At 42.8% G+C, this 12,628-nt stretch overlaps 3 protein-coding genes across 5 annotated transcripts in view; 1 reads left to right on the top strand and 2 right to left on the bottom strand.

The window, feature by feature from the left end:
• Positions 1-1,653, bottom strand: part of sec22ba (SEC22 homolog B, vesicle trafficking protein a) — a 4,191-nt gene extending 2,538 nt beyond the window's left edge. Inside the window, exons 1-2 of the mRNA XM_058064979.1 lie at positions 1,288-1,653; positions 861-939 (exon numbers count right to left, since the gene is read on the bottom strand). Coding sequence (XP_057920962.1) covers positions 861-939; positions 1,288-1,316 — 108 coding nt within the window. The 5' untranslated portion in view covers positions 1,317-1,653. The remainder of the gene's footprint in view (positions 1-860; positions 940-1,287) is intronic.
• Positions 1,075-10,336, top strand: zgc:55943 (uncharacterized protein LOC406337 homolog). Of its 3 annotated transcripts, none has more exons than XM_058065022.1 (6): positions 1,075-1,447; positions 2,155-2,308; positions 4,254-4,333; positions 6,683-6,753; positions 6,858-6,921; positions 7,023-7,165. In XM_058065022.1, the coding sequence occupies exons 2-6, from the start codon at positions 2,218-2,220 to the stop codon at positions 7,140-7,142; spliced, it is 426 nt and encodes a 141-aa protein (XP_057921005.1). In that variant the 5' UTR covers positions 1,075-1,447; positions 2,155-2,217; the 3' UTR covers positions 7,143-7,165. The 3 variants fall into 3 exon arrangements, with proteins under 3 accessions (XP_057921005.1, XP_057921022.1, XP_057921013.1); XM_058065039.1 differs by lacking the exon at positions 7,023-7,165 and adding an exon at positions 9,047-10,336 and having other exon boundaries at positions 1,080-1,447; XM_058065030.1 differs by lacking the exon at positions 1,075-1,447 and adding an exon at positions 1,706-1,874.
• Positions 8,891-12,628, bottom strand: tsen15 (TSEN15 tRNA splicing endonuclease subunit). The gene is made up of 4 exons (XM_058065009.1): positions 12,310-12,628; positions 12,143-12,224; positions 11,822-11,957; positions 8,891-11,698 (listed from the first exon to the last, which is right to left on the bottom strand). The coding sequence occupies exons 1-4, from the start codon at positions 12,355-12,357 to the stop codon at positions 11,527-11,529; spliced, it is 438 nt and encodes a 145-aa protein (XP_057920992.1). The 5' UTR covers positions 12,358-12,628; the 3' UTR covers positions 8,891-11,526.

Raw genomic sequence — 12,628 nt, 5'->3', positions numbered from 1 at the left:
ATTTGACTGGCAGTTTGTGTGCTTTTCAGCAGTTGATCATGGGGTGTAACACACTATGAGCATGTATAGCTGACACCCATTGAATAAACAAAGCAAACTTTTTAATGGTAATGGTTTTACTTCATTTGAACATGCATCATATTACAATTGAATGCATCACATAATTAGTTCCCAGTTCCACATATCCAAAAGGAGTAGGAAGAAGCAAAGCTTATTAAATCCTACCCCTCCATCTGGTACTTTTACAATCAGTAACTGTTACATTTGTTCACTTCCTGCTTTCCTAATATAGTTTAAGTGTTTTTTATTTTTTGTCAAGTACTGAAGTACGAGGTGATATGACCATACAATAACATAATAAGTACCATAGTAAGTGTCAATATAGTGATATATATAGCACATCATGACTGGTTCAAGACTCTTCATCCTTGTATTTAGCAAACATCAACTGCTTGTATTGTTTCTTGAATTGGCTCATCGTTGTGCATTGTTTGATTTCCTTACTCAATCCATTCCATAGTTTGATTCCACATACTCAAATGCTATGGCTTTTTAACGTAGTCCTAGCATATAACATTTGTATGCTAGCATATAACATTTATATGCTAGGACTTTTAAAGTCAGGTGTCGTCCATTTAATAATTTGTACTACCATAATTACTTAAAAGTCACACAAACAGTTTTTAATGAAATAACACACTTCGTTTCTCCGCAATGTATATGCCGAATCATGTAATATAGCACACAGAATGAAAGTAGCCTCTTATCGTAGTTGGGTTACAGCGAACAAGCTAGCATACGTCAAATATTGAATTAACTCCAAGAAGTTTGGCGAAACAAGCGAGTGTTTTCATTCATACCTGGTCGTTTTCTTGCATAGAGGCGGCGAGAGGCAGTCCGTCCGCCACACGAGCTATCATTGTGAGTAAAATCATCTTCCTGGAGTTTAAAAAATTCAACTTTTAGTCGGAAAAGTACAACTTCACACACTTGTTTTTCCCCCCCTGTCAAGTTTGCTCATGCGGAAGGAATGAGGTGGACGGAAGTGAGCTGTGCGCTGGTGAAATTGTTCCGTGTTGCAACTGAAGCTCATAGCAACTCAGTGGACAATTTTCCCGTCCTGTAAATACAAGCTGTCGAATGGAAAACGCAGCGGATGGTTTGTTTCATAATACGTCGTGAACCAGATGGAATCGCTTTATTAATTTTATATTTAGGTTTGATTTGTTTTTATTGCGAGGTCGAGGGGTGGGTGAGGGGGATTATCGTGCATCCAGCCGTCCTTACCAGACAGCTGGCAGACGGACTGACTGCATCTCGACTTCTGATGCTGTGTCCAATCAAGAGGAGCAGCAGATGCAGTCTGTGTGGGTCCAAAACCGGTATAAAACCCCTATCTGACCTATTACTGGAGGACTGAGCCTTCAAATATGGATAAACATGACAGGTAATGTTGCCCCCAAATCGCACCATCGCTTCTTTCATTGATGTGTGATTTTCGCGTCTGTCGCTTGCATATTTCTTCGCTTCTTTTATCATTACGTTAAAATGTTGCAGATTCCCCCACTCTAGGATAGTTTTAAAAATGAAAAACAAATGTAATGATTGTGGAAGGCAGCAAGGCAGAAATGAACGCGTTTGCTGTGTGTGTGATGATCAAAACGACTGCAGCTGGACTCCCAGCTGCATTAGCATCAACCTCATCAAGGGGGATCGATCATTCTGCACAACTTGATGCAGCTCACTTTTATAGATCACGTCTACGCTGTGCCGGTGGAATCCTTGAGAGTGCAACAGAAGCCCTCCTTTCACTAATCATTGACCGGCATCTTGGCTGCGCGCATCCCAGCACGCTGAAAAGGCCTGCAAAAAAGGTCCATTGTTGCGGTGCAGCTGGCACCACCGTGAACACTATTTGGCAGGATCAGTGTGTGTGTGTGTGTGTGTGTGTGTGTGTGTGGACCGGTCACGTCATTCTCGCACGGAGACGAGGGCGGGGCTGCTTCATGACTAATTGATTATGAGAAACGAGTGGTTTCTGGGGGATTGTGCCAGAAAGGTTCCATTTTTCTAAATGAGGATCTTTGAGTGCTTCTTGTCTGCGGTTGGGTTCAAATGGTCTCCCTTGGCCTATATGGTCTCCCTTCTCTCCAGACTTGACTGTGATGCTCGGGGGTGAGGTGGAGAGAGGCTGAGGAGGAGGAGGAGGAGGAGGACATGGGCTGCGCCTCCGCCAAGCAGGTGTCTGCAGTACCCAACAGTGAGGAGGACCAGAGCAAAGCCCACAGCAATGGAGACCTCTTCTCTGGTCAGTTGTACACACAGGTCAAGCATATACATTATACAGGTTGTAATTGACTATAATGCTTATTTTTGAGATACTCAGATACAGATGCTCAGGTTTTGGGATGGGGCGATGAATAATTGATTAACAATACTGCCAGTTGTGAGGAATTGATTGTTGATTTGTGTCTGGTAAGATGGAGTGCACTATTTGGCCGCAACCAGCAGGCTCTCAAATAGTCTAAATCAGGGGTCTCAAACACGTGGCCCACACTAGTTTGAGGCCCCCGCCTTGATATGAAAGTTTAATGTTAGTGCGGCCCGTGCAAGTTTGATATGGATGCTGTATGGTATCATGTACCCAGAAAAAATCATTACGTTTGATTAATATTCATGTTAAAGGTTAAATAACTGTTAATAGTTATCCTCCCTATCCTTGTGGAAGTGGTAAGTTTTTGGCTATTTAAGTTTAAAGGAAATAACTTGAAGGCTACCGTTTAGGTCGCTAGCTCTCTAGTTTGCGAGTTAGCATGTGTCTCAAGACCCTGCAGTTGCGCAATATGTTGTAAATAAAAAGAGTATAAATGTGACTATAGTCGTGTTTTGTCATGTCAACAGGGCTCTAATAATGCTTTGTTCATTTTAATCTGAAAAAAATAATTTGTCTACCCACTAACTATATGTGGTTTATTACGTTTTTATTATTTGCAAACAGGGCATTAAGAGGACTCATTCAAATTGTGATATGTAGTATTCTACACTGGTCACTAGATGTCAGTAATGTCAGTTTAATGTTCGGAGAAACGTACCAGCGTTGAACAGGCTCTTATTGCAGGATTGAAGTATCTCACAACTGGCACAATATTATCCCAATTATCATAATAATAACACTGACTACTGTTGCGGCCGTAATCCACAAAACTCTGAACCCCTGACATCACTTCCTGTCCTCCACACATTTTTTCTAAATTTTCTGTAATGTTATCTGCTATGAGTAATACCAGTGCAATTGTGACTATGGTGTATTAGTTCATGTCTAGAGGTGCCCCAATCATGGTAAAAAACGTATTTACAGTAGATTCTAAACAGGTTTTTTATGTTCCAACTATGAAAATATTTCATTTATAAACAAAGATTCATACTTAATGGAATTTCACTTATCACGGTTGGAGTTGGACTCAATTAACCCTGATAATTATTAGTTGATAATTAACATTGGTTGGGAACTTTTTTTCCCTTTTTAAATTGATAAAAATGTTTAAAATACAACAATTAATGCATCATTTAATTGCACTTTCCTCCATAGTTAAAAAAATTGTCCCTCATTAAAAACTTTATAAGAGACATTTTCAAGGCTTTATTCCTATCTAAGCTAATACATAAGTTACATAAGTTAATACATGAACCACACCTACCAACTAACTGCATGTGATTGCGATCCAAAAGATAATAATGCTCTGTTTTGATTGATGTTTATCATGGTAGTTTACTGTGATGTGGAACTGCAAGCCAGCTAATACACATCTCAGTATGGAAGTATTACTACACATGTCAATCAAAACTTAACCTTGCTATTTTAGTAGCGGCTGAATTTTGATGCAGCTCTTATAATGGATCTCATTAGAATGTTTGCATGCTATCTGAATTTGAGTTCCTTGCTCTCGGAAAGCGTGGGAGCGAGTCTTTGGGGGGCGGGCGCATGTGTGAGAGAAAACATGGCGAGAGGAGAATCAGGCTGACACCTCGTCATGTGTTTGCTTCTGGCCAATCAATGTGAGGAGAGGATTTTTAGGCAGCAGCACATATAATTACCTGGCCAAGTGCTGAGCTGTGAGAACTTCATGTTAACTGGGAGGAAGAATTGGTCACAGTGAGCGGCGAGTGGGCTGGCGGTGATGTTGTTGTGGTTTAAAAAAAAAAAAGGAGATGCATGTTCCTTTCTGCCTCTTTTGTCTCCCACTCTGTCACAGATGAGTACAAGATGAAAGGAGTGGAGAAAGTCAAGTACGTGAGTGGAGAAGAGGGCGGAGTAGAGGGCCAGGAAAGCACGGTTTGTGGCTCGTTATTTTCATCTCTAATGTGTCAAATTGCTTAAATGCAAAATACCTTTTGATCAAAATTTTACATTTGGTAATGTTGGATCATAAGGAGATTCTAAACGGAGCTTCAACATGAAACATTGAAGTGAAACAGGTTGTTCAAACGTTGAAGACCACAGCCTTTTAAAGCCAAAATCATCATTAGCCACGTTTACATGGACCCGAATATCCCAATTCCATTTGGTTTATTTGCTCAAACGGAAAGAATGTAACCTTTGTACACACCTCATTCCCAAAGAAAAGTGCCAATCCGAATGAATATATAATGGGATTCACAGGGGTGGAATATTCCTTTCCCCTATCCGATTGAGGTATCTTGTACCCGCTCAATCGGAAAGTTGTCAGACTGCGTTCTTTTTTGTGGTGGTTTTCTTCCCCTGTTGTTTATTGGCGGTTGGCAAGCAGCTTTCGTGTGCATTAGTGCCATCTGTGGAACAGAATCTAAACCCTTCTATACGCCATTCACAAGTCCAGTTTTATTAAAAAAGAAAATACATATCTATATAAAACATGTAGCAAACATAGCAAGATTGAACTTTATCTTTTCCTGTTCCCGGGTGCGTTCTTTCAGCGAATGCTGAGATATGACGTAACACGCAGCTCCAGACGTTCTTCGATTTAAAAAAAAAAAATGGAGGCGAGCAATCGGCACTGGACTGCTGCGGAAAGTTTGTTTTTGATTTAAACTAAATTTCAAGACTGGAGGAACGAAAAACTGGCAATACGGAGTTATTCCAACAAGTGAAAGAAAAACTCGAGGAAGTCGGTATCACGTGATGTTGGTGTTTACGCTTTACTGGGCATGCCCCATTGACTATTCTGGTTGATTATAGCGGCGCATGTAGACACGCGATTGGAATATTCCTTTCCATGTATACCATTGTTTTGAAAGGTCATTCTGAAAGAAAAAAACATGGCTAGTGTCATGATCTCTTGATGGCAAAGGCAAAAGAGCTTTCTCTCTTTGAACACTGTCCAGATATAAGATACGGGATGATCCTCGGTCCAAATGAACATACTGGTGCTGGGTGCATATCAAACAAGATTAATAACATCTTCAAAGTCCTTATGTCCTTCAATGCCAAAATTTGTCTGTTTGGAATTTGCAAGAAAGCAACAAACATGGGATGTTGAAAGGTGGAAGAAGGTTTTGCCTTGACGGTCCTGATAGCTTCCTATCAGGATAGCTTACTGACTTGACAAGGAGATCCCACCTGAGATGTTTTCCACACGACACAGTGGAGGGGGTGCTATCATGATCTGGAGTGTTTTTTTTTTCTTCAATGGAACTTCAGGTTGTGGAGGGGCGTCAAATGTTGCAGGGGGCATCCCTCATGACTGAAGGTCCCCACCACCCCCGTCTGTGTGGTACCGACTGGCTTTTTCAACAGGACAATGCCTGCTTGACAAAAGATGTTTTTCCAGAGGAATAACATTTTGGACCATCCTGTGCGCGGCGGACGAGTGGTTAGCGCGCAGACCTCACAGCTAGGAGACCAGGGTTCAATTCCACCCTTGGCCATCTCTGTGTGGAGTTTGCATGTTCTACCCGTGCATGCGTGGGTTTTCTCTGGTTTCCTCCCACATTCCAAAAACATGCTAGGTTAATTGGCGACTCCAAATTGTCCATAGGTATGAATGTGAGTGTGAATGGTTGTTTGTCTATATGTGCCCTGTGATTGGCTGGCTACCAGTCCAGGGTGTACCCCGCCTCTCGCCCCAAGCTGGGATAGGCTCCAGCACCACTGCAACCCTCATGAGGATAAGCGGTAGAAAATGAATGAATGAATGAATACCATCCTGTGCCCCCCCGATCTGATTCTAATTGAAAAAATGTGGGAGTGCTGGCAAGGGACGTTTACAATCTGTTCCGGACATGGATGTTCTCCATTTAACAATCTTCACTACCGAGAGCACGGATCGGCAAACCTTCATTCTTCTTGTTGTGGCTCCCTTTTGTAATGCTAGAATTGTATTATTTTATTTTTTTTACCCTACAATAGGGAAAATGTGCATTTTTGAACAAAGTTAAAAAAAAGACCTTTCGTTCAGACATGACAGATGTCCTTTCACCCCCCCTATGGTAAGCTAGCCATGAATAAAACATCTCCAAAGGAACATTTTTTGAGGCAAATGGCACAGCCACTCAATCTTTTTTTTTTTGGTACATTCTATTTCTATTTCTTCCCTTCATCAGGACTGTAATACACCATTAATACTGAACTATGTTGATGGTCAGATTGAAGAATGAGAGGGCATTTTCCAATATCTGCTTTCATTTCTACTTGTGTGTCCCGCAGGAGACAAGTGCTTTGCTTGGAAAAAATCAACCCATGGATGAAACGGGATCAAATGGAAATGGAAAGATGCTGTAAGAGTCAATGTCTCCTTCCTGAGCTTGTACTTTTGATATTACCATTTAGACTTATACATATACAGTTATCATGTGTGTGCATACCGTGTTCTTTCTTCCAGGAGTATCCATTCCTCAGAGAGCCAGCAAGAATTCTTTAGGATGCTGGATGAGAAAATTGAAAAGGTATTATTATAAAAAGCACACGTCACATTTTGGGTTTTATGTCTGTGTAATTACTGAATGACGTCACCGGGGTTAATCCTGTGATTGCTGCAAATCTGCAGCAAGTGAGGACACAACAGATGACAACATCCACCATAAAGCCGTCTCAATCTGTCATCTGTCAGCGCATCTCTACCAGCTTGGTTTATTATGGCGGCATTACGGGAAACATGTTCTCATGAGCGTACTGCCGTGTGACTGTGTGCTTTTTGGGGGGGGGGGGGGGATTTTTGTTTTTCTTCTTTTGGATTGCTCAGTGCTAATCACACTAATCATGCTCTTAGATTTCCTGATTTTTGTCATTGAATAGCGCTTGACTTTTGTGGGGTGCCGAAAACGACATTTAATGGACTGCTTTGGCTGCCTCCTTTGTTCAATTCCAACTTCTCATATCTTACAGTGGTGTGAAAAAGTATTTTCACCCTTCCTGATTTTTTTTTGGTCCATTCTTGGTCACTTAAAGTAATTAAGTCTTATAAACAGAGGGCAAGCATAAGGGTCCGGTGCATTGTGTGTTGGGTGGCGGTCAAGGGCGGGTGCCTGGGCGACCTGGTCTTCGGCGGCCAAATCTGGTTCTTGGGACATCCCGGACGCCTCCCCGGTGAGGCGTTCCGGGCATGCCCAGCCGGGAAAAGGCCCCAGGGCAGACCTAGGACACGCTGGAGGGATTATGTCTCACAGCTGACGTGGGAACGCCTTTGTGTCCTCCCGGTGGAGCTGGAGGAGGTGGCCGGGGACCGGGAAGTCTGGGCTTCCCTACTGAGACTGCTGCCCCCGCGACCCGATAAGTGGAGGAAAACGGATGGATGGACCTTTTAATACGTGTTTATTCATTTTCTACTGCATTCTTTTCAAGCTCACAGGTAAGCTGGAGCCTATCCCAGCTCACTTTGGGATATGGACAATCAACCAAAAACAAGCAAATTAGTTGCAGTCCAATCAGTTATAGTACTACAATATTGTCATTGGGCTTGTCAAATATCTGGATTTTTTTATATTTGTAATCCTCAAGTGGGGAATTTAAGAGCGTTAAGAATGATTTAGAAATTAGGTTAGTTTATGAGGGACTGATTTTGGTTGAAATAACCGGATTTCATGCAAATTCTGTTGAATTATTACCATGCAGCCGATGCACAAAGTAGCCTACGTACTGTATCCATTTGCTATAACACTGACCCTTACAAGGGTTTCAGGCATGCTAGAGCCTATCCCAGCTGTCTTCGGGGGGCGAGAGGCGGTGTACTCTATGGACTGGTGGCCAGCCAATCGCAGGGCACATATAGACAAACAACCATTCACACTCACATTCATACCCATGGACAATTTGGAGTCGCCAATTATACTGTTGATTTTGCATGCATGATTTTGGAATGTGGGAGGAAACCGGAGTACTCAAAGAGAACCCACACAGCGATGCTAAGCGAACCCGGGTCTTCCTGATCTCCTAACAGTTACATATGACTGATGGTAAAATACCAGAAGAGACAGACACACCAAGAGCTCTCACTCTGTGGAGAGACGTGACAACTTCTATATAGACTCTGTGAACCCTAATTCTGGCTCTTATAGTCTAATAGTCCAGCACCACAAACCTTTTAAATTATGTGATCATTGACTACTTCTCCGACAGCAATGCAGTATAGCATTGCCACGGGGCTATTGAGGCCACCAGACTACATCTAGTCAGGTTCAAATGACTCGTCACATGTGAACCAATGCAGAACATGTAGCATAATGGCCAAGCTGAACTCGCCATAGAGAGTTTTGAGTGGTTAGACCTCACAGCTAGGAGACCCGAGTCCGATTCCACCCTCGGCCATCTCTGTGTGGAGTTTGAATGTTCTCCCCGTGCATGCGTGGGTTTTCTCCGGGTACTCCGGTTTCCTCCCACATTCCAAAAACATGCTAGGTTAATTGACCATAGGTATGAATGTGAGTGGTTTATGTGCCCGGGGATTGGCTGGCCACCAGTCCAGAGTGGACCCCGCCTCTCGCCCCAAGACAGCTGGGATAGGCTCCATCACCCCCCGCGACCCTCATGAGGATAAGGAGTAGAAATAAATGAATGAATTTGTACCTCTTGCAGGGCAGGGACTACTGCTCAGAGGAGGAAGACATGACATAGCATCATGGTCAAGCATCCGTCAGCCGTCAACCTTGAGAGGATGGGACGTTATAACCTGCCTGAATGGCAGAAGGACACAACTTTATCAAGCAACCATCTTGGCCTCCTGCTCAAGACGAAGCTCCTTCTTGTCTAATGTAATGACCGAAATCAAAAGATGGTTGACTTTCTTGAAAAGCCATTATAGGATGTCAGGGATTTGGGGGATCAAGAGGAATGTTTCCCCTGCTTGGACAACTCCTGAAAGACAGTATTTGCAGTACCTTGCTGTTTACATCCAAATCTCAGAAGCAAGTCAGTCAGAAAAAATGGGTTTCATGCATGGATGTTTGCTTATTTTTCCACTTTCAGAGTGACCGCTAAGGAAAAAAAGAGCAGAAAGAAACTGAGCTAATTCTATTAATTTGCCTTGAGTCATCTTTTAATAAAGAAGACTAACATTTAATTGCATCCTACTGAGACTTTTAAATATATATCAGTAGGAACAATGAACAATTGAATTACTTGTGCGTACAATTCAGGAGCAAACCCGCATCCAAATGTTTCATTCATGAGGCCCACTTTGTTGATCTGCCTTCTGCATTCCAGGAAACAGTACGAAATCTTGTTTCTACAATTTCTGGGCCAAAAACGTGTCCGTCTTGTCTGTTTGTCCACATTCCTTTATAATATACAGTATTTGTTAAACAAGGCTCAGGGTTGAAGTGTTGTCGTTATATACTCAAAAGTCCTTTCTTTCATCATAACACAAAAACACACACACTCACACGGTCGGCTTGCTGCTGACGCCCTCGCCCGCTTCTAATATCGTGTCCTGATGAACCCTGTTTGGGTGAAGTCAAATATTGGTCTGTATTTCACTCACCAATGTCGCTGTGTTATTTCTATGTTGATCCTTTGTTTTTCTAGAAAAATAAAAGTGTTTTTGGAAACTTATCTCAAAGTCCAATGTGTGTCTCGACTGTCGTGACCATCATTGAGGATAAAGATGAATGAATGCTGAAGATCTGGTAGGAGAAGAGGACATTATTCTTCCAAATTATCCTGGGACAATATTTTAAGAAGGTCGAAAGACCTGTAAGGAAACCACTAATCCTTTTATTATTCAGTCATTCATTCATTTTCTACCGCTTATCCTCACGAGGGTCGCACATCGTTTGATGATATAGTCATTTAACTATAAATTCTGATGTATATTTGAAGGAGGTCATTACTCAATAACGGTCTGACTTTTTATATAGAACACTAAAGTCATCACACAGCAACTTAACACTCAAATGTTCATTCATTTTCTACCGCTACACCCTGGACTGGTGGCCAGCCAATCACAGGGGGCATATAGACAAACAACCATTCACACTCACATTCATACCTATGGACAATTTGGAGTCAACAATTAACCTAGCATGTTTTTGGAATGTGGGAGGAAACCGGAGTACCCGGAGAAAACCCACGCATGCACGGGGGAGAACTTGCAAACTCCACACAGAGATGGCCGAGGGTGGAATTGAACCCTTGCTCTCCTAGCTGTGAGGTCTGTGCGCTAACCACTCGACCACCGTGCCGCCAATCCTTATATTACTAGTATTTTAAATGTCTGTGTGTTCTGTGCACAGTGTGAGACGTCAATTCGGGCATAACTTCCACTAAAACTCGATTTATGTCAATATATACTATAATAATATACTACAGGACAGGTTAGAAAACCCCAAAATAAACGTTTCAATGAGGCGAGATTACTATTACGTACTGTGCAAGCGCTCCTCTTCTGTGAACAGCCTGTCAAAACTGCCTGCTTGTAGCTCACTTGTAAACAAACATGGCATCAATTGTGTGGAACTTCTCCCCTGTTTCAGAAGGAAGACACTTAGGGTGAGGAGCTCAGCCATCCGGGAGGGGCTCAGAGTAGAGTCGCTTCTCCTTCACATCGAGAGGAGTCAGTTGAGGTGGCTCAGGCATCTAGTCCGGATGCCTCCCGGACGCCTCCCTGGTGAGGTGTTCCGGGCATGCCCAGCCAGGAAAAGGCCGCGGGGCAGACCTAGGACACATTGGAGGGAATATGTCTCACAGCTGGCCTGGGAACGCCTTGGTGTCCTCCCGGTGGAGCTCGAGGAGGTGGCCGGGGGCCGGGAAGTCTGGGCTTCCCTACTAAGACTGCTGCCCCCGCGACCTGGACCCGGATAAGCGGAGAAAAATGGATGGATGGACACTTTCCAAATGTTCCGTAATGGAGGGAAAAAAACAACATTGAGCTTCAACACATCAAAGTTTATCAAGCACCTGAAACACCCAAGACCTGGTGCTTGTTCCCATCACCGCAGTCTTGCCAGAGATGACCCGAGGGCTAAAACTATCTATCTTGTTCATTTTGTACACCTAGGGCCCAATTATTCCAGTAATTCAGTCCAAACAAAAATGATCACTAGTTTCCCACCAAATGCTCAATGCTGCTGTCGTCTCTTCCTGTGCTGCCGACGTCCAACATCCTGGAAGGGACCTACAGGCGGGTCGGGCGTCACCAAGCCATCGGTTAACCTCTGGTAGACCAGCGTGGAGTCTGAAGCTACAGCACATAGAAGCATCGGAAAGCCTCTGTCCAGTACGTGTCGGATACTGCACAGAAGTATATAGCGTCTTTATTGATCAACATATCGTCAAATCACATCTCCAGAAAGTAAATCTGATGTGCTAAGCACTGATTTATGAAAATAAGAATAAGGCGAGGAGCTTTCTCACCTTCTGTGGCTTACAGACTGATGCACAGGAAGTGGAAGAACTGTCTGCATAGGGGAGCCTTCCTTCTCTTTTCCCTCTAACAAAACAAGCTGAAGTTCGTCATTTTTAACGCAGGATACTTCCTTCCAGTTACGCACTGCAAAGAACAGCAGCCAGTGAGGTCAATTGTGATAATTCTTTCAAAACACAAAAACTAAATTGATACTGTATTATGATATGATACATGTCATTAACTGTCCATTAACTTGGACCTCAAGTTTATCTCCATGTTTGGTATTTTTAAACACATACACATTTGTTTAGTATTTAGTACAAACTCACCCTCAGTGAGGTCCATGTAAACAAGAAAAGCAGCATGCACTTGTGCACTGTCTTCCACATTGAGGTTCTTCATCAGGTGATACTAAATATAAAGGCAAAAATGTGTAATATCTGTTCCAGTACCAACGTTTACATTAGTTAGGCAATGTTTATAAACAAACACTTACCACCGGATGTTGAAGAATCCAATTTGGAGACTCTTTGGACAATTCCATTGCTGTAAAATGCTCCAATATAGCATGAACACGCCGCGAATGGTGAGATACTAGTGTGGATTTTACCCACGTCTGCACCTTAGTTCCTGTTATTGTTGTGGATACGCCATATTTTACGACATATTAATTCGAATAGATAAGAGATAGTGTGTTACAATTATTAATACAATTTCGAACGCACCCGCTCAGTAACAGACTATGTGTAACATTTGAATGTGCTCGTCATGGAACACGTTCTGCATACAACTTGTGTTCCGACTGATACATGAAA

This window comes from Doryrhamphus excisus, chromosome 1 (assembly GCF_030265055.1).
Source record: "Doryrhamphus excisus isolate RoL2022-K1 chromosome 1, RoL_Dexc_1.0, whole genome shotgun sequence".
Lineage (NCBI taxonomy): Eukaryota > Metazoa > Chordata > Actinopteri > Syngnathiformes > Syngnathidae > Doryrhamphus > Doryrhamphus excisus.
The sequence above is the reverse complement of the archived record's forward strand: the minus strand, read 5'-3'. Positions and strand labels throughout refer to the sequence as shown.

Bases quoted from the DNA above. Each gene is read 5' to 3' on its own strand.
- tsen15 (XM_058065009.1), bottom strand. From the start codon at position 12,357: ATGGAATTGTCCAAAGAGTCTCCAAATTGGATTCTTCAACATCCGGTG. The intron at 11,958-12,142 runs GTGAGTTTGTAC...TGTTCTTTGCAG, and splicing joins TTACATGGACCTCACTGAGG to TGCGTAACTGGAAGGAAGTA. The intron at 11,699-11,821 runs GTGAGAAAGCTC...ACTTCTGTGCAG, and splicing joins CAGTCTGTAAGCCACAGAAG to TATCCGACACGTACTGGACA.
- zgc:55943 (XM_058065022.1), top strand. From the start codon at position 2,218: ATGGGCTGCGCCTCCGCCAAGCAGGTGTCTGCAGTACCCAACAGTGAG. The intron at 2,309-4,253 runs GTCAGTTGTACA...ACTCTGTCACAG, and splicing joins CAATGGAGACCTCTTCTCTG to ATGAGTACAAGATGAAAGGA. The intron at 4,334-6,682 runs GTTTGTGGCTCG...TGTGTCCCGCAG, and splicing joins TAGAGGGCCAGGAAAGCACG to GAGACAAGTGCTTTGCTTGG.